Raw genomic sequence first — 20,368 nt, forward strand, 5'->3', positions numbered from 1 at the left:
TGGGAGAAAATTCAGCTCAGCAAATTTGGCTGCTCTGACGGACTACATGAACCAGACAGAGTCCCAGCCAGTCAGAAAGGCTTAGGTCAACAGCAGAGAGCAGCAGAGGCAAATCCAAGCTGGACAACAACACGCTTTCACTTTGTCTATAAATCAAGCTACATACAATAGAGCCAGAGGTGGGGCTTAGGCCCAATGGGTTAAACAAACACCATTATCTGAGTAGATCACCACCATTGCAGTTCACAACCGGGCAAATGCCCTGAACAGGAGGTGATTCACCGTATAAAAGACAACAATTAGAACATTAAACCACAACATTGCAGTAACGTTTCCAATGTGGCACAAGCCTGCAGTAACAGCAATCAAAGAAATCCTTGAACATGTATAATCTTATACTTATATATGCTTATTTTGACTTTTTTTGCTTGATTTGTCCTGAACCTGTCTGTATTTTATTCGTCTAAAGGTTGAACCTAGATGCTTTAACAGTTGTGGTCTGTTTTTTTGTTTATTTGTTTGTTCTGTATACTGTAAAATTTGTATATAAAAATAAAGTATTAAAAAAAAGTCTGCATTTCCAGAGCTGTTTGATATATTTAATGCAGAAAAGAAACAGAAAGAAGTAGCATGTAAAAGAGGAAATATGTCACCGAGGGCTCAACTAAAAATAACTGTACAATATTTGAACGCCAACGTGCCAAGTGTCCCTGAAGGTCAAAGTCACCGACAGCATACGCACAGTCCAAACTACTACACTGATTTCAGCTGATAACACATACAGCCAGGTCAAACCGGATATAAATGAGTAATATATGCAATTACCACAGTATTAGAATAAGTAAATCAATGTGCTTTAGTGTGGAAATTATGTTTACCACTCCATATGTAAGATATAAGGAAGCATATTAATGCCATATCACGAAAAATGTATTTGTATCATATGATTACATCAAAAGCTTGAAGTTATAGAATATATTTGTATGTTATAATAATAGGAATCTTTTATATGGGTGCTTCTATGAAACTGGGTTCATTTTGGTACCTGGCACTTTAGCATCTTTTCAGACCCAATAATAAAAGAGAAATTTAGACATATGTCCCCCCAGGATGTACCTAATGATGACCTCAGATAAATGCAAAAAATACATACTCTTGCTCTGAGCCATCCCAAATTTAATGAATTTTTCATAAAATATTGGGGCCAAAAAATTAGGACATGAAAAGCTACCTAGGTGTCAGTGCCTTTTATCTTGAAAACATGGTTTGAAATGGTCTTATAAACGGCTATAAATAAAGGCACTGTGTTAAATTTGATAATCCTATTTTTTTTTTCTAATCTAAAAATGTGGGTTTTTCATGAATCAGCAGTCTCATTCCAGGTTCAGTATGTAACCCATCATGTCCCCACACATTACACGCGAAACCTGCCCATGTAAACACAAATAAATGAAACAGCGGTGATTTTTGTGAAATACCCTGCCTTGCATAATTAGTTCAATTCCCAAACTGTACCTGTGAGAGAATAAAAAGATATTTTTTAAAAATAGCAACACGTAATTTTCGTGTCCTTTTTACCGTTACATGCGGATTTTTGTATAAAAAATAATATAAAAATATATAAAAATGTGTCTTATCTGAAAAGTAGTTTCTCTTTTATCTCAGTAAATATTTATTTTTAAAATAGACCCAATGTGCTTCCGAATTTGCTTCATAACATTAGTCTACATCTGGTTCGAATTTTTAGCTCCCATGACCAGTTTCATAGAATGACACAATGACACAACATATTAATTACTAGGGATGGGAATCGTTTAGAATTTAACAATTCCGATTCCATTATCAATTTTGCTTATCGATCCGATTCTTTATCGATTCTCTTATTGATTCTCATTGGGTGAGGGAATAAAAGAGTACAAACGGGTGTGTTTGCATTGACTGTCTTTTATATTTCCATCTCTACACAGAAAATATAACATATACAGTATGTACAAATAATAATAACAGATGATGCCGTGCCCGGTTTGGGGGGGGGCATACAGTGAAAGTGAAACTAAAGACGCTTTACTAATTCCTCTATTGCTGCATTTCTACTACATGGAACCGGTTCGACTTGGCTCCGCTTGTCTCCCGTTGTTGTGCACCTCATTTCCTTTCCCCTATCTTCGGAAACTTGTATTTGCGGGGGTACGACATTTGTTGTCCACACCGGAACCGGGCCCGGTGTTCACTCTGCTGCTACATTCACAAGCGCCGCTAAGTAGCGAATCAAATACGTGACATTCCTGTAAATGATTCACATGCTGTGAACAAATGTTTGAGCGGATTGGAGGGCTTCCACCCTTTTGAAGACATGGAAGCTTATCAAGTGTTACAAGTGGACCTGGTGTCATCTTTTTAGACCGTTTCGGCCTCAACACCATGTTGGCTACATTCTGACCAAAACAATGCAGCGTACACGTAATGTCATCGCGCTTGCGCAACGAAGGCGGAATCGATAAGCAGAATCGTTAAGCAGGCAGGCAAATGATTTCAAGGAATCGAGCTACTGAGATTCCCATCCCTATTAATTACATTTCTTTATAATGTGAAACACCTAGCATTAAAGGTTACATACTCTGTTCGCTTGTCAAACACTAACCAAACTGAATGACTACAACATGAATGCTTGTGTACTGACATCACACATACTACCGAAACCACAACAGTCAATCAGGGCAAAACAAACCAGCCAACAAAAAAACACTGACAATGATTCAGTTTCAGTTCTCAGCACAATGTTCAAGATATCATCACAATGTGGTCGGATTAAAAAGCTCAATAGTGGTAGTTTGTGCAATAAATCCAAGACTACAAGATTAGACGTGACCAAACAAGTCCTGGGACAGAAAAGTTGGATAAAACCAGCCATAACAGGATACACATTATATCACTATTCCGCATTTATAAATGTTAAAACAGGCCTTCAGCGATGGACTAAATGTCCTCAGAGTAACCCTAGTGGAACGGATTCTTAATACGCAGGCAAAATATGTCCTGTAAAAGCATGTGATATAAAAACATGTCACTCTGCTGTTAGGACAGAGCTTATATAATAATGACAACGTGGATACAATCACTGAGGCTCCATATTTTCTCCTGGTGTACCCTGCTATCCTCTCAAATCAAGAAGAAACAGGCCCTGCTCTGCTGGATCAACTGCTGTAGGGCTTGCGTGAGACTGACAGCAGCAGGTGTTGGCATCATCACAGACGCTACCTGTCAGCGTGTTGAAGTCCAGGCAAAATTATATTCCATAATTTGTCCTCCTTTATTTAATCAGCAGCTTTAGTGAAACAGACACATGCTTGTTTCAAATGACTACACTCATTATCATCTCAAAAAGCAACTAAACGTAAGTATGGAGCCTATGGGTACCACTGGATTTTACTGGACACCTGGATTCCTGGAATGTACACACACACATGAACCCATTTGACATGATTTATTGCATGTTTAAGTTGTAAAATGGAAGGTACCCCCATGGAGAATTTTTTTTTTTTTTTTTAGAAAATTTTATGACAAGAACACACAGAGCAGAGCATATGAAAACGCATGAGTTATACACTGTTCCCCTGAAAGTTGGAATAATTTTGTTTTCAGACCCATTCCTCGTTTTATTCATATTTATACACATCAGTGATCACCTTTGACCAGATGCAATTATTACATAGAGTCCCAGTTACACTTTATATAGCTTGGGTGCAGGATTCCGAGGCACAAAACAAGATTTCCAAATTTAATGTTTTCATGTGTGGATATTGCAACAGTGGAACACATTACCACTAATAATACTAATAATTACAAACTATCACACATTTTCCCACATGGTGAAAAAACAGCTACTCTCCACCCAAACCCAACAATGTAATGTGATGTAAACATGCTTAAAGTGTGCGTGACGGACTGCAGTAGGACGAATAAGGGTGAATGGTTAGATGTGAATGATTTTTTTTTATATAGATGGAGTTATAGAAATGCATATTATACTGCTCTTTGCATGTTTTAGTTTTTATTCATGTTTTGCTTTTTTCATGATAACATCAGCCTGCCCAGGGACTACAGGTGGAAATTAACACTAGTGCTACACCCTGACACTACATTTCTCCTGTTTAAGGTTAATGTATATTGTAAGTTATACTTCCTCCCACTTCTTTTCAAATATGCAAATTAAGTCATGCTTTGTTTTCATGTATATGTACAGGTTGTTGTTTTTGTTTGTTTGTTCTGTTTTCAGCATGCAGCTCCAGTCACTTCAGTTAAAAACCTCAGACCAGGCCAGGAATCTGGGTATTGTCATGGATTCAGACCTGAATTTTAAAAACCACATTCAAACAATTACAAAGTCTGCTTACTATCACCTCAAGAACATTTCTAGGATTAAAGGACTGATGTCGCAGCAGGACCTTGAAAAACTTGTCCATGCATTTATCTTTAGTCGAGTTGACTACAGTTACAGTATCTTCTCTAGTCTGCCTAAAAAGTCTTTCAGATGACTGCAGCTGATCCAGAATGCTGCTGCTCCAGTCCTCACTAAGACCAAGAGAGTGGACCACATCAGTCCAGTTCTGAGGTCTCTACACTGGCTCCCTGTCTCTCAGAGAACAGACTTTCAAATTCTCTTGCTAGCATATAAAGCACTGAAGGGTTTAGGCCCAAAATACATCAGAGACCTTCTAGTCCAGTATGAACCATCCAGACCACTCAGGTCATCTGGTGCAGGTCTGCTCTGTGTTCCAAAAGTCAGAACTAAACATGGAGAATCAGCGTTCAATTTCTATGCTCCGTATATCTGGAACAAACTACCAGAAAATATCAGGTCTGCTGAGAGTCTGAGTTCTTTCAAGTCATGGTTAAAGACTCACCTGTTCACTGCTGCCTTTGACTAAAAGGCGTTTTATGTTTAAATTTTATATTCTCTTTCGAAACTCTGCACTGCAACTCTTACTTTAATATGTGTGTGTTTTTATATTTTTGGATTTTATGTGTTGTTTTCTTACTTGCTGTTTTTAATCACCTTGTACATGTTTCTTTTATAGTGTTTTAAATGTGTTTCTTTTCCTTGTCGTTGTATTTCAGTGTCCTGTGTGAAGCACCTTGAATTGCCTTGCGGCTAAAATGTGCTATACAAATAAACTTGCCTTGCCTTATCTTATTATGTATGTCATTTGTAAAGACTAAGTGGGATTACTTGGTTTTGTTGCATATTCTAAATAAATAAACTAAAAAAAAAAAATTGTGCATTGTCCCTGTCTAGATAAATAAATAAAATACAAAAAAAAAATCAAGAATGAATCACATTATAACCGTCATTTCATGAGGATACATACAAATATCTTGTTCCAACTTTGTAGGCAACAATGTATAAACTCGTAACTTTTTTTTCAGTTTTTGTCAGTGCAGAATAAACTGAACGGCTTATTTTATTATCCTTTTTAGCAAACTTTGTGCAGATTGTGTCCTATACAAGAAAAACAACATTGAAAATAGCTATTTCCATACACTACAGAGCAATACTTTTATGTGTTGCACAGACGCAAATGGCATTTCCACTTCTCAAATACTTTGAAAACTTAAGGCAACAACTATAAACTTATCTGTGCATAAATATCACATCTAAATGCCAAGACATTTCACAGACTAGATGCTGCTTGATGTTAACCTATGATGATCAACCGATTCAAGCATGAACTACAGTACAGTAAATTCAGTAATAACTACAGTACATCTTGGTATGTGAGACCCCACTTACATAATTCATTATGATATACAGTATGCTGCACAGTTTTGACACCTTGTGGTCAAAGGTAGAAACATCATTCCATGGGCATAAAGCATTAATCTTCAGGCAATTTAACAAAATTATTATGTAACTCAGTTCCAAAACAGGAAAAAGAACGTGTTTCAGTGAAATATCGTTTTAAGAAAAATGTACACTCGAAAAAAATCTAAATCTTACCAAGTGTGCGTTTCTCATTTCTAGTCAAAATATCTCATTACTCTTAAAATAAGACATAATCACCTAAAGAACAACTTTTCAGAGAGATGTAACAACTTATTTTTAGACAATAGATCTTGAAAAGTGATGAGATATTTTGACTAGAAGTGAGAAAAAAAACACTTGGTAAGATTTTTGTATCAGATGAAAATCCATGAAAGAAAAATCCAATTCAGATCCTAAGCATAGAACAGTGTGGATGAGGAAGACCAGTTTTTATCAGTATGAAGTCATCTATTACATCAATTACAAGCACTCGAAAGTAACTAACAGCCCATCATCCGGGTAACAAATTATCTAAATTACTTGCTTGTCATGGGCATAAAAATTATATAACCATTTAATGATAACACTGACCTGAAAGTGCAGTATTATGGTCCAGATCAATCCCAGGGTGAGTTTTGGGTTCCCGTCTGTGATGTCGTCATTCCTGATATTTACAAGTTTGACCTGATGACAAGAAATCCATGATTAATATCCTGAATTTTCACATTAACTCAGAATTCTCCAACACAATTACAGAAAATCACATGTATGAAAATGGGTTGTACCTTTGCTGCTTACCACAAGGTGGCACAACAGTCATTACCATAGTGATGTTTACAGTGTAGAACAAAGGTGATACATAAACAAATGCTTCCTCCTAATTAGACAACATAAATATGCAAGCCTTATTTTCTCATTTCAGAGTTAGAAATTGGGCGTTTTTTTTATAACTATGCATGTAAAATTTGGAATCTAAAGCAGAGTAGTGATGCAGAATAGCTTATATATTGCTGGAACATTTATATCCAGGAGCATTTATCCCTCCTGTCAATATGATAATGTTATCTCAGTGATATGATTAACCAGCTGCAGAGATTTACATAAGTGTAAGTGTTAAATCCTTTGCGTTTTATGGATGTAGAGGGAGCATACATGGATGTGTTCAGTATGTACCTAAAACAAAAGAACAACTGATTTGTGACCCTCTATGCATCCTTTGTCTCATGTCTTACGTCACATCTGGCTATAGTGCAGCCAGGCTGTGTTCCTCATCTCATTCTGACTGTGAAGGGGGGAGGGGAGAGTAATCAAGCTCTTGAAAAACCCCAACGCTGGGACTTGTAGTCAGCGCTCCTTATACGCTTCCGGTAATATTCAGCTGAATTGCTATTTTCGCTGGAAAAACACAAGCAACCACTGTGTGTAATGGGTGAATATGTGGTGCTGTTTACATTGTTGCATATCCCATGTGGCTGCATCTCTATGGCGAAGTAGATTCAACAGTCCCAATGCAATTATGCGCATTTGCTTGCATTTAAATGTATGTATATAACAAAGAGAATAAGTCTATCTGAATATGATGCAACTCCCTTGGTAAATAGCAACAAAAAGTGAAACATTTACACATATTATACTGCATATACCACTATAATGCAATGTCTGTCAACCTTGGGGTGAGGACCCCACATGGGGTTGCCTGGAATTCAAATGAAATTTCTAGTTATTGATTAAAAAAAAAAAAAAAATACAAATAAAAATATATGGTGAGTTGAGAGAGACAATCACAATAAATAAGACATGACAAACTCTGAAGCTGAAACTGAAGCACTGTGATACTGTTTATCTTCCAAATGTTCGTTGTGGTCAGTTTCAGATGCTGCAGCTCTTTCATAATTCATAGTTTGAGTTATTGTTTGCTCAGTATTAATTTGCAGCCATGTAAATACAGGCTGGACTGACTGTACATATCCTGACCAAGGAAAATAAAATTTTTGTGCAGTAATTTCAACCCACTATTATATAGCCTAAATATCAACTAAAATTAATGTTTATTTGCAACATAGTATAGCAAACTACTACAAGATCAAAAACAATTTAATTTTAGCAAAAAAAAAAATGTCTCCATTTTGAATGGCTGGGGTCGCCAGAAATTTGTGCAATATAATTAGGGTTGTCAATATGAACGCATTAACGCAGATTAATCCAAATTTTAATGCAATTATCCCCTCTGTAGCGCAGAACGACTCTAAACGTCTCTGGCAAAGCATTTCATGCAGTTTGTCCAAGTGGAGTTAGCATCAAGCATGCACACATGGGCAGTTGATCCGGTAGTGACAGGCAGCAGAACCAACCCATAAAGATGGAAGACGCTAAACAGGACGTTGGTCCTCTGGATGGAAATATGAGGACAAAAACAAGACGGAACAGTCGACCAACATAAAATGTTATACACACTCTATAGGAAGGAGTTTTCTTTTCACTGAATCACTTCCATCTTAAAATACTACATTAACGTGAAGCATACGTTGGTCTGGGATTCTGCTAGCACTTCGGCTAACACGTCACCCAGCTTGTGACAAATACGTGCATTTTATTTATTTCTTACTTTCTTGAGTCTGTTTGTTCATGCAAAATGAAACGCGATTGATATAGATTAAAAATAAGTGATATTTAATCGTGATTAATCAAAATTAATCCACAGCAACTTTGTGATTAATCTGATTAAAAATTGTAATGGTTTGACAGCCCTAAATATAAATTTTGTTGATTTTTTTTTGTCTCAAACCTTGAAGTCAAAAAAGAAAAAAGAACTAAAAAAAACAATAAAAGCAAGAAGTCAATTACATATGCACCCATTACTGGTCAATAATCACAAAAAAAAAACAATAATAACAATCCCTCACATAATTAAAATGTATTTGATAAAAATGCTTTTAATAGTACAGTTTGAGCAGAAGAGTTACACAATCCACAGAACAGTGATCCTCACCTGCCGCCTCTTTAAATAGTCCAGTGCTATCTGTACATTCTGAAGTCTGTGGAAGCGCATCCTCCCTCTTTCTCGAGGCTGTAAACATAAAGGACAGAGGCCATGTAACCAGGGTCTTCTAAATACCAGGGCACACACTCATAAAAAGGTTAGTAGCGTGTAGGACATGGGACATGCTCTGGTGTTCTTACCCGTTGATCAGGTGAGGTGATGATATAAAGAACACACAAAAACCCTCTAGGAATCACTCAGAATCAATACATACCAATCATTCACAACATTTTCCACCTCTACAAAACTGGATCTAACAAGGACTGGTAAATCAAGTGACCCCGATCGTCGCCCCACTCCTGAAACATTTATTTTGCTGAGCTGGAAATACAACATATGGGTCTTAGAAAAAAAAGCAGAATGCGCTCTTGTACAAGCAAGTATCGGATCTATTGTGGCAAACGCACGTGACACTCAAGGGCCACAGCATGATGTAATGAAATGGAAAATGTATTGAAGCCAGGGCCAGGCAGCAGCGGTAGATTTGTGCTGCATTCAGCCATCTCTGTCAGCTGACAGTAGGAAGATCACACTTATCTCTGTAGCAAAGCGACATTTAATAAACCCATCTTGTACAGCTCTCATTCGCCGAATCTCGTTTACTTATGAAGCCTTGTTGAGACTTCAAAGTAGCCAAACACCAAAAGCAGCAGATGAAAAATTTCTTAAAGACATACATGGAGGTTTAAAGTGAACTGACTGCACGGCACAAAGCTTATGTAACGAATATAAAGACCCAGGCTGTATTAACCGATGCCTTTTATAGTTTAATGCATCTTTTTTAATGACTCTGCAAAGTCGCATGTGCACAACTGTATGTCCAAAAGTAATTTTTTTTTTGTTCAAGCTGAAGATGCATGGATCTTTAGATCATGTGCATCATCATTAATATCTGGTCATGTGAACAGAATAACACTTTATATGAAATATACACATTCACCATTAAATAGCTGCTCATAAACCTAAATTTTAGATGTAAACTGGCTCTTTATTAGTATAATTCCTTTGGTATTATTACTGTATAAGCCCCACCTTGATCTATATTCACATCATCATTCAATTCATGGGATAAATATTTAAGAAAAATATAACAAAACACAAATCTACATGTGTTAATATCATCCAAATGATGAAGTCTAACTCACAATATGTTCCTTATCTTGCATAAAATTCACTGATAATTTGATACTTATTACACTATTTGACACCAGTAATAGTTTGATTTGTGTTTTGTCACATAATAACAGATGATATTATAAAAAATGGCGACTCTTGTGGCACTCACTTTGTAAGGCCGATAGTGAGCAAAGAAAATTTAACATTTAAATATAACCCTCTTATTTACTGTCAGTGAGCAGTATCTAGTAGGATCTTGACGGAAAACTGTTAAATAATTGACCTATTTATAAAATGTAGTAATGCATAAAGTAGAGCTAGACAGATAAACTAATTCATCCATATTAATCAGAGTGAGGATGCTTTAAAAACTATCTGTCTCTGAACTGTGTACTAATGGTGGCTGACAGTTAATATTGCGTTTGTTCTAAGCTGAAAAAACAAAAATCAGTTCACCCTGTAGTTCTAGATTTTTTTTACCCATAGTTTTAAGCTCAGCTCCAGAGTTTATTGACTTAATATTTGAATAAAGTCAATCCATGTCTGCAGTTCAGCAGTTGATTTTTTTACCCAGCCTCCCGCAGTGGTGGCAAGGGATATTGTTTTTGGTTCAGTTTGTTTGTTTGTTAACACTCTAGCAGCAAAACTATTAGTTGAATTCATACCACATCTGGTTTGTAGATTACCAGTGATCTGATTACATTTTGGGGACAGTAGGCCAAAGTTAAAATTTTTTATGAATTTTTAAAATCTTTTCTTTTCCCCATTTACTTATAATGGGCAAAATTTCAAATGTCTGTAGCAGCAAAACTAGAGGTTTAATTCATACCAAATTGGGTTTATAGATTGCCAGTGACCCTGAATAGATGTGATTATATTTTGGGAAAAGTAGGTCAAAGTTCAAATTTTTTATGCATTTTTAATTTTTTTTTTTTTTCATTTACTTATAATGGGCAAAATTTCAAATGTGTATAAAAACATCAATTTTGTTTCAATTTGCTTCAAACTTGCCGCATATATAGTGGCAATTGATATGCTGACATGATGACATCAGCTGGATCAATGCCAAAATAAGCTACAATACGTGTGAGGGGTGGGGTTTGTTGTGCCTGGCACCACTTGTTTTTTGGTTTTTTCTCTCATGATGGAGTGAACGGGATGTTTTCATTTCCCTGCTCCAGGTCGACCTCTAGCATTATTACACGTTACATAACTTATAAAGAGCCAGTGTTAATATATACACTACTCAGCAACTGGTTAATGGTGAATATGTGTATCTTAATATAAAGTATAAGTTGGTAACGAATATTCTCTGATTAAAAGTGACGCTACGAAACACAGTGTTGCATACACGTAACAGAAATCAGAAATGTTGGGATGGGGAATCACTACTCTATAAGCATTTAATATATCTACAATATCTGCTTAAGCAATCATTTAGGACTACAAATTGAGGACTACTATAAAACAAAGTGGATTGTTTCTACACTCCAGTTAACTGATCACAGCACGCTCTGTATTAGTTTGTTACAAAGGGGGTGGAGGGGCGAACCACACGTACCCCCTTATCATCATCCACTGTGTCTCCATGCTGCTCAACCGCACATGCTTCTGTCCCACTCACCAACCGCAATGTCTTCAGAAAATCACGCTCCCTTGGCTTATCACCGAAAAAGGCAACACATGGGGGGAGAAAGGAAGACATGGACACACAGCGGCCAAATCAAAGGAAGTTAGACAATGGACAGAAAACAATCAAAGAGTGGATAAAGGAGAGGAGGGAGGAGGAACACAAACAGGACAGAAACAGAAAACAGATAGCTATTGCTGAGGATGAAAGTTAGTAACACTGGAGGGGATATAACAGCTGGGATCCCTTCGCTCAGGAATACATGCACTTTAAATACACAGGGAGGAACATCACAGCATGGTAAGATTATGTAACTCAGGGCTGCAGAAGAACTCTGTCGCCCTAGTTCAATGTAAAATGAAAGAATGAAAGGTTAACAGAGAAATGACATATCACAAACACCATGTACATAGATCCACTAGTCACTGTCTGTCATTGTTGAGAGCCAAGTTACATCACAAAATAAACATAACTATACAGCTGGGAAACATATCAAATTAATTCAATTAAACAAGGGCTGAGAATAAGAATACTTTCAGAAAAGTGTGAAAAACGCCTAAATCGACCTTTCTTGCTCAAAATGTAACCTGTTCTTATTGTTTTGTGGGTTTGCGTTTTAATTTAATGTCTTACTGTTATTTATTTATGAGAATCATTTTGGAAAATTATTAATAAGGGCCAAAATGAAGGAGGAAAAGGAAACCAGTTATCATGCTTTTAAAGTAACTATGGAATATTACAAGATTTATAAAGAATAAAATATTTTTACCTGTTTTCATAAAATGATTGTGCTAATATTGTGTATTGTGATTGACAAAGTGCAACAGGCACTCTGTATGTGATCATTGCACCTGGTCAAAGGTGATTAGATAGGACAAAATTTTTACAAATTCATGGCCAACAGTGTATAAATATGTTAAATATGATTGTGCTTCTTATATATGGCATAAGGTGTTGGTAAAAAAAAGAAGTATATTTGAATCATGTTTTGTCTTCTGTTCATGTAACCAGAGAACAATCAAGTAAAATCAAAATGTGTCCATAAAAGTGAAACATTTTTGACTATATTTTCTATTAAGGTGAGGTATACGGGGCCGGTTGTTGAGAAAAAGTCTGGAATTCAATTACATTCACAGTATGTATTCTTTCTGGTAAAATGCTCAAATGTAGAATATAACTTTAATTTAGAGCAGTCAGTTTGTTGTTTATGATACTGGGATTTATTTTGGTTTTTGGGCCTAATAGTCAAAGCATTTTATCTCAACTTAAATTACACTGATGAATTTTTAATAATATAATATAATATAACAGGGCTGCGTACTGAACCTCTGAATTTTACTGCTCAGTTACATTTTTAACAATATAACTAATATATAATTTACTACATTTAAAGAATATCCTTATAAATGCTAATGTCAAACCACAATAGTTGCTACTATCCATCCTGTATGTACGGAGTTAAACACACCATCATTCTAAGTACAACTTCAAGAACATTAATCACTACAAATTAACTATATAAAAAAAGAAAAACAAAACAAACAAACAAAAAAAGTCTTCATTTTGGTATTAAATACAGTATTTTTTCTCTTTACTGGGTCAATACTCTTGAAACTGCAGTGTCAGAACCAAAACTTCGTGCAGCACAGGAAGTGCAGCAGAAACAAAGAGGTCAGAACAGTCTCATGACCAGCAGAAAACCCACAGGAAGCGAATGTACATGCACTGTACGGACAAAAATATCAAGATACACACAGGATATTCCCATGAACGTTGATAAAACACGAAATATACTGAAATATATTGTGACAAAAATGGTCATGTCAGCGGTTTATGTCATATCAATGATTATCAAAATAAAAAGTAATAAAGTTGAAGTTACATGTGGTCTAAATGATAATTTATACATTTCAGAAATCTAGATGTGGAACATTTAAAACAAATTTAACCTCCTGAGATGCAGGTCAGTACACTGTGTTTCTGCATTTTTGCATGAAAAAATTGTCTTAAGTGAAATTCAGCATCAGCAACATTTTTTTCAGAAACTCTTGTCGACAAATATGGAAAAAACTCAATAGTGGATTTCAAGAGGTTAATGATGAAAATGTTCAGCTTTGAGTAAAATCAAATAAAAACTCTGAAGCATGTAACTGTTTTTGACGACACTGTAAACCGAATTCAACTTTAAATGTTAACCGCAATATTTATTACAACAAAATATAATAATTGTTCATATTATAGTATTTTTTCATTGTTGGTTTGCAGCTCAGATCCATTCGCAATGAAAACCTGAATCCAATGTGTCCCAATACTTTTGTCCATATAGCGTATGTTTGATTAACCTCTCATGTTGTCGTATCCGAGTAAATCTATGAACACAATCACAGACGGGTTTGTGATATGTTGACAACTTCACTTGCTCTGTATTATCTACCATCAGTGAATGAATGGAGTTTTATATGATAACAGTTAATGTAAAGCCTGCAGCAGTTAGTGAATTAAAATGGCAGTTAGCAAGTTAAATTTTGTTAATGACTAATAAATAACTTTGCGCCATGATACTGTTGGAAAGTCCGGTGAGAAACCAGAGAACAAACTGTTGGGTTTCCCCTAATTTATTCTGACTGCTGCCAACAACTTTTAATAGAAAATGAGCTCAGATATCTTGTCATTTGAGTTGTACAGTTAATGACACTGTCACAAATCCAAGAGATCCACCATCCCTTTGGATATTGTTCCAATAACGTCCACATCACTGGTTTTAAACATATCTCAGACTGGAAAAAGTCTATAAAAATGTGCTCAGTGTTAAAAATGTCAAAAACAGGATTTGTATTTAGAAGTCTTTGATGGATGAAAACCAAGGTTCCCTCTTGAGGAGTGAAATTTAATGGATATGTTCACAACGTAAGTGAGAAGTGTGGAGTATAAATGTATCCCTGAGTAGAGGTAAGTAACACATATAAATAGTCATAATAGAATGAATAGTTTTCTGCCCCTCTAATGAATGTCTGATTTGTTCATTTCTTGCGTCATCTTACTCTTAATGTAAAAAGCTCTAACCAAGTGAACAAGGATGCTCCAAATAATGACACTGTGACAACAAACACTGAAACTATCAAGGTAAAAACTCACCAATGTGTCTCCAGACAGGACCTCCAGCAGTGAGATCAAGTTATGTCCATCTCGTAAATCTTCGTACAGGTCATTTATATGTTTCCGTACCTGGAGACAGAAAACAGAGATCAGCAAAGTTTTCACAATGTGAGGAGTCTGCCTTGGGATGTATGTGAATGCAATATACAAGAAAAAAAAAGTCAAGATAAACAAGTACAGTAGGTTTTTACTTTTGGCACTTCTGATAGTGTTCATTGTATATTTCAAATATTTTGTGTTTTAAATCTATAATTAATAATTCCATCTTATTTTACCTCCAGCTGCTCCTGTTTTTAAGTAGACTTCTTTGTTTTTAATTCATCTTTGTCAATTTTACTTTTTGGTATTTCTGATACGTCCATTGTATGTTTGAAATGTTTTGTGTTTTGTCTCAGCTATATTATAAATGAGGTTCCTTCCTCAATATATCTCTGAGTTTAAATAAAGGTTATGAATGAATGAATGAATGAATGAATGAACGAACGAAAGTACTGTAGGATGTAAATAGGAAAAAAAATACAAATAATAAAAGCAAATAATTTACCTCAAGTATTGAAAAGTTAAATACCAACACAAGACAAGGAGTCTATTTGACAAGTAAGTTATATAATGGAAGCAATATGTTACATAACATAAGGGAAATGTTTAAATTGTACATTAATTTGAACATTTCTGCTATTTCTGTAAGAGGGTTTGTATAGTGTAGATGTGTAAGTAACCTGCTTTATGGACATATACTTTCTTGATATATATATATATATGTGTGTGTGTGTGTATGTGTATGTGTGTGTGTGTGTGTGTGTGTGTGTGTGTGTGTGTGTGTGTGTGTGTATATATATATATACACACACATATATGTAGATAGATAGATAGATAGATAGATAGATAGATAGATAGATAGATAGATAGATAGATAGATAGATAGATAGATAGATAGATAATATGTTTATTAGAAGTTAAAAAGTGGGCTGTTTGTGCAGAATATGGGCATGTGTGCAATAATAATCATCATCATCATCATGAATTTGATTTATATAGCATTTTTCAGGACACCCAAAGATGCTTAATAGCAAATTACATAACTGCTACACATTTACACAGCTACTATACACAGAAAGAAAAACTGTGCAGTTTATCTCTGACGTCCACAATTTTAATAACCAAAGGCTAATTTGTGAGGATTACATCAGGAACGTTTTCACGCTTCCATAGTGTTATGCTTGACTTTTGTTTTTTCTTCTGCTATTCAGTCAGTGTGTTCAGTTTCTGTTATAAACCCCATTTGCACTAGATCAGTATAAACTATGAACCTCTAGTGTCACATCTGTGTTTCATTCTGTTCACAGGGGTAAGTGAAGTCTGTTTTTTACTCGACCTTGCTAACATCATTTCCCTGTTCTGATGTCATGGTTCAACACTTACAAATACTGAAGATAGAAAAAAACTGCATCCTGTCGCATGTAATCTATCTCATCCTTTTTTGAGATGTGGCTTTTCTGAAGGCTTTAAGTTTGCTCATTCAGTGAATACTCATGTTATTTTGCAACATGAGCCTCCTGAATTTCCCCCCAGAACACTTACAGTTTTCATTTATCATCACCAGCCAGCCTCCTCAAACCTTTACAGAAGTAAATTCACCAAAATGTCAATTTGCACAGAACTAATATTATCACAGAACCTCCTTCTGAAATAGGTACAGTAATTTGATGTGGAATTTTTCCTTTAAAATTTCCAGACATGGCAAATTTGCATGGGACTGAGATCACAAATAACCTCTGCAAATATTGCAAATTACCACAGGTCACCAGGTAATACTAGTCCTGTGTGACTATGGCTTCAGATCAACTTGTTTTTGTGAAAGATTTATTCCTTCTGCTTCTTTCTAGGTTGAAATGACTGTGGTATAACACATTTTGAATGATGGTGTTGAGCAGCGTATCACTGTGACACCTTGTCTATGGTCCACTCCACTACGCACTTGAGGCAAACACTTAACAGGTCCAGTATGAGTCTTTCTCCTTGCGGCAGGTCCACCTCTCCTTCCTGTCCTAAATTCCACGCCTCTGAAATCACCCCCCTACCCGCTGACCTGCTTTCACACAAGGCTTTCAGCACTGTAATCCCAGATAGCAGCCACAGCTGTGGAGCCAAAATAGACCTGCACCCTTGTGTTATTGGGTCAACTGAGCAGATACCCAACCATTACTCAGCACCTTTGATTTCTCATGGTCCATGTGTGAGGTCTGATGAAACAGACCCAGTCATGAGATAAAGCAGCACATGGTGAGTCAAATTTTACAATACAGTATTTAGTCTGAAAATACGGCTAATGGTAGTGTTAAAGAAGTGATATTTTGCTTTTTTAAATGGCATTATGCATTTTAAAATATTACCCGGTGGTCTACATAAACTGTAAATGCTACACTTGGGGCTGAATTCTTTATTAATTCCTCTCCACAGGTCCATCTTCAACCCTGTTTCTGAGTAATGACACCAGAAAGGTCATTTTGAGCACTGGCCCTTTAAATGCACATGAGCCACATTAGGTAATTGGCTCAAAGTTTGAACATATTTTCAGTTTTTACCAGGGGTGTAAGAAAATATCGGTATCGTAATATATCGCAATATTTCACTTCAAGATACTGTATCGATATTAAAAATTACTGTATCGATATTTTTAGGTATTTATTCAAATGCAGACATCATGGAGGTTCCTTTTTGTTTTTTGTTTTTCCAAGCTATTTTTATATTCACATTGGTATTTTGTTCTGTTGTTTGTATACTACAAAAGTATTACCATGATATTGCGGGTCATAAATGTAATTTTTTTTTTAAAAATTGATAACCCTGTTTTGTTAAATAATGGATAATTCAAGCATCCTTAAAAGCACTTTTTACTGTCTGAAAGAGGTAAATGTTTGTTTTATTTATTGGGAATGCACAAAAACAATGTTCTGATGTTGGATGATTCAGGGACTGAACACTATGTATTCTTTTCGCAATAGAATAAGAACATTTAAGCAGGATCTGAAACTGTAATGTCTGTAAAATATTATTTATTTATTTGTGAGTTTTTTTGTACTGGTAAAGCTGCATGTTAAAACTTTATTTAGCCAAATGCTGAACTATACATGTTCCCAGGAAATAATCTTTTAAAAAAGAAACAAAACAAAAAATATGACCGTGTTAACAGTATCGTGATATATCGCGACATATTGCATTGTGATCCTAGTATTGTGATTTGTATCGTATCGCCAGATTCATGCCGATACACAGCCCTAGTTTTTACGACAACCGCTGCTGCAGAGAAACAATTATGGCGTACTTAGAGAAATGTTTGTCAGAAGTCTTGACCTTATATGTCCAAATGTTGTGACATAAATAGTTATAAAACGTAACAAATTAAGAAGGAATTGAAACGGGTTGTAGAAATCCACTCAATTTTTGCCAGAATGAATATAAAGCTAGCTTTGCAGCACCTGGAGGGTTCAAATTCAAACTTTTTGAACTATTAGGGTCCAAATACACAAATAAATGTACCAAAGACTCATAAAAGGGGGTTTAGCAAAATATGACCTCATTAAGAGTATCATGTTTTATTGAAAATTGAAGATAAAATATTAAAAATATCTTCTGTTCTTCTGAGTTTCATAATTAACATAACATGTCTTTTATGAAACAGTGTAAGTTAAGACAGAGGGAAAACAAAAACAGTTACTTGAGGCCGCATGCATCCCCCATCCTTTTTTTTACGACTGACAATATATGGCACATTTCTGAAAAAATAAACACAGCCATGGAAAACCCCCTCTCTATCACGATCATGTAGGTATAACTAAGCATATCCTCAGGGATGTGTTTATGGTTTATCACACAGACAACGCTTTGAAGATGATGATCAGATGGAGAATAAACCCCGGGAGCAAAGCATTTAAGAGTATGTCAACCGAGCTAAAACAGTCATTATATTTCTAACAATCTCAAACCTACTTTTCAGATTCCAAACAGCGGAAAAATTTAAGAAAGCAATGAATAGTGTGGTTCTTTTTTAACATAAAAATCAAAAACGAAACATGGCCACCGCAATCAGCGATTAGATGAATGTAGAAGTGTACAGGAAACATGTCTTCTACTGCTTGCATGACAAAAGTGGGTTCAAAACATAGAATCTATGGAAAACTTCTCCAAGTTTTTCACTAGATGAACAATCAATCCTCTCTGCGGCTATAAACCTTTCACTCTACCTTTCAGTGTCGAAATTCAGAACATCCAAAACACTTTTTGCCACAGTTCATTTAAACAAAACGTAGTGCAAACTTTCAATACCTGAGCCTCAGGACTGTGACACTTCATTCACATTTTTGTCTAAAAATGGCGAAGAGGTATGCATAGTGTAGTTGTGTTACCACCCAAGAAGCAAACTAAAGTTCTGCATGTTTTAGGTTCTATTCAACTAATTTTGCTTATTACACAAAGATAACATGCACAATATTAACAAAGACAATAAATTAGCTTTTTTTTTTTTCCCTTAAAGGGGTGATATTTTGCTTTTTTAAATGGAATTATACATTTTAAAACATTTCCATGTGGTCTACATAAACTATAAATACTATGCTTGGCTCTGAATTCTTCATTGATTCAACTCCACAGGTCCATCTTCAAACCAATTTCTGAGTAATGACACCAGAAAGGTTGTTTTGAGCGCTGGTCCTTTAAATGCAAATAAGCCACTTCATGCCCCACCCCCTCCAGGTTGTTGACTGTGCTGCTCTGTCCAGTTCAACCAACAACTGAACATTTGAGGTACTCGGCTCGGAGTTTGGACATATTTTCAGTATGAACTACAACCGCTGCTGCTGATAAACAATTATGGCGTACTCGGAGAAATGTTCGTCGGAAGTCTTGACCTTATACAGTCGCAGAAAAAATTAATTAGACCATCAAAAGTCATCAGAAGCAATGGTTATGCAATCAAGTACTAACTCCTGTGTGTATCATGTGACTAAAACAGACAGAAAGGCAAACATGGAATGTCTAAAAGCACCATTTTTGGCAGTACAATACCATAGCTATTGATGTAAGAACTGAAGTGATTTTGGTTTTTATCAAGAAAACCATAGAAAATGGCTAGATTTTAGCTCTGAAATTAAACTCTTATGAGCTATTTTTGTTCTTATCATTATATTTGTCCAAACAAATTTACCTTTAGTTGTTCCAATTCATTAAAATGAATGTGAAATTAAAGAAAACAAGGGGTGGTCTAGTAATTTTTTCCGCGACTATATGTGCAAATGTCGTGACGTAGCTAGTTATAGATGCAACAAATTAAGTAGGAATTAAAACGGGTTGTAGAAGTCCACTCAATTTTTGCCAAAATTAATATAAAGATAGCTTTGCAGCACCTGGAGGGTTCAAATTCAAACTTTTGGAACTATTAGGGTCCAAATACCCAAATAAATGTACCAAAGACTAATAAAAGTGGGTTTAGCAAAATACGACCCCTTAAATCTATCAGGGAATAACATGTTAATGCATTATACAACAAAAAAAGTTTATTTATAGCAGTATCCAGGATTATTGATGTCTCAATGCATGACTCATAAAAAAACAAAAAAACACATAA

At 35.5% G+C, this 20,368-nt stretch overlaps 1 protein-coding gene across 1 annotated transcript in view; it reads right to left on the minus strand.

The window, feature by feature from the left end:
• Positions 1-20,368, minus strand: part of dst (dystonin) — a 172,158-nt gene that overhangs the window by 120,617 nt on the left and 31,173 nt on the right. Inside the window, 4 exon segments of the mRNA XM_030155752.1 lie at positions 6,395-6,487; positions 8,793-8,870; positions 11,521-11,619; positions 14,725-14,814. Coding sequence (XP_030011612.1) covers positions 6,395-6,487; positions 8,793-8,870; positions 11,521-11,619; positions 14,725-14,814 — 360 coding nt within the window.

The sequence above is a fragment of the Sphaeramia orbicularis genome, chromosome 15 (assembly GCF_902148855.1).
Source record: "Sphaeramia orbicularis chromosome 15, fSphaOr1.1, whole genome shotgun sequence".
Classification (NCBI taxonomy): domain Eukaryota; kingdom Metazoa; phylum Chordata; class Actinopteri; order Kurtiformes; family Apogonidae; genus Sphaeramia; species Sphaeramia orbicularis.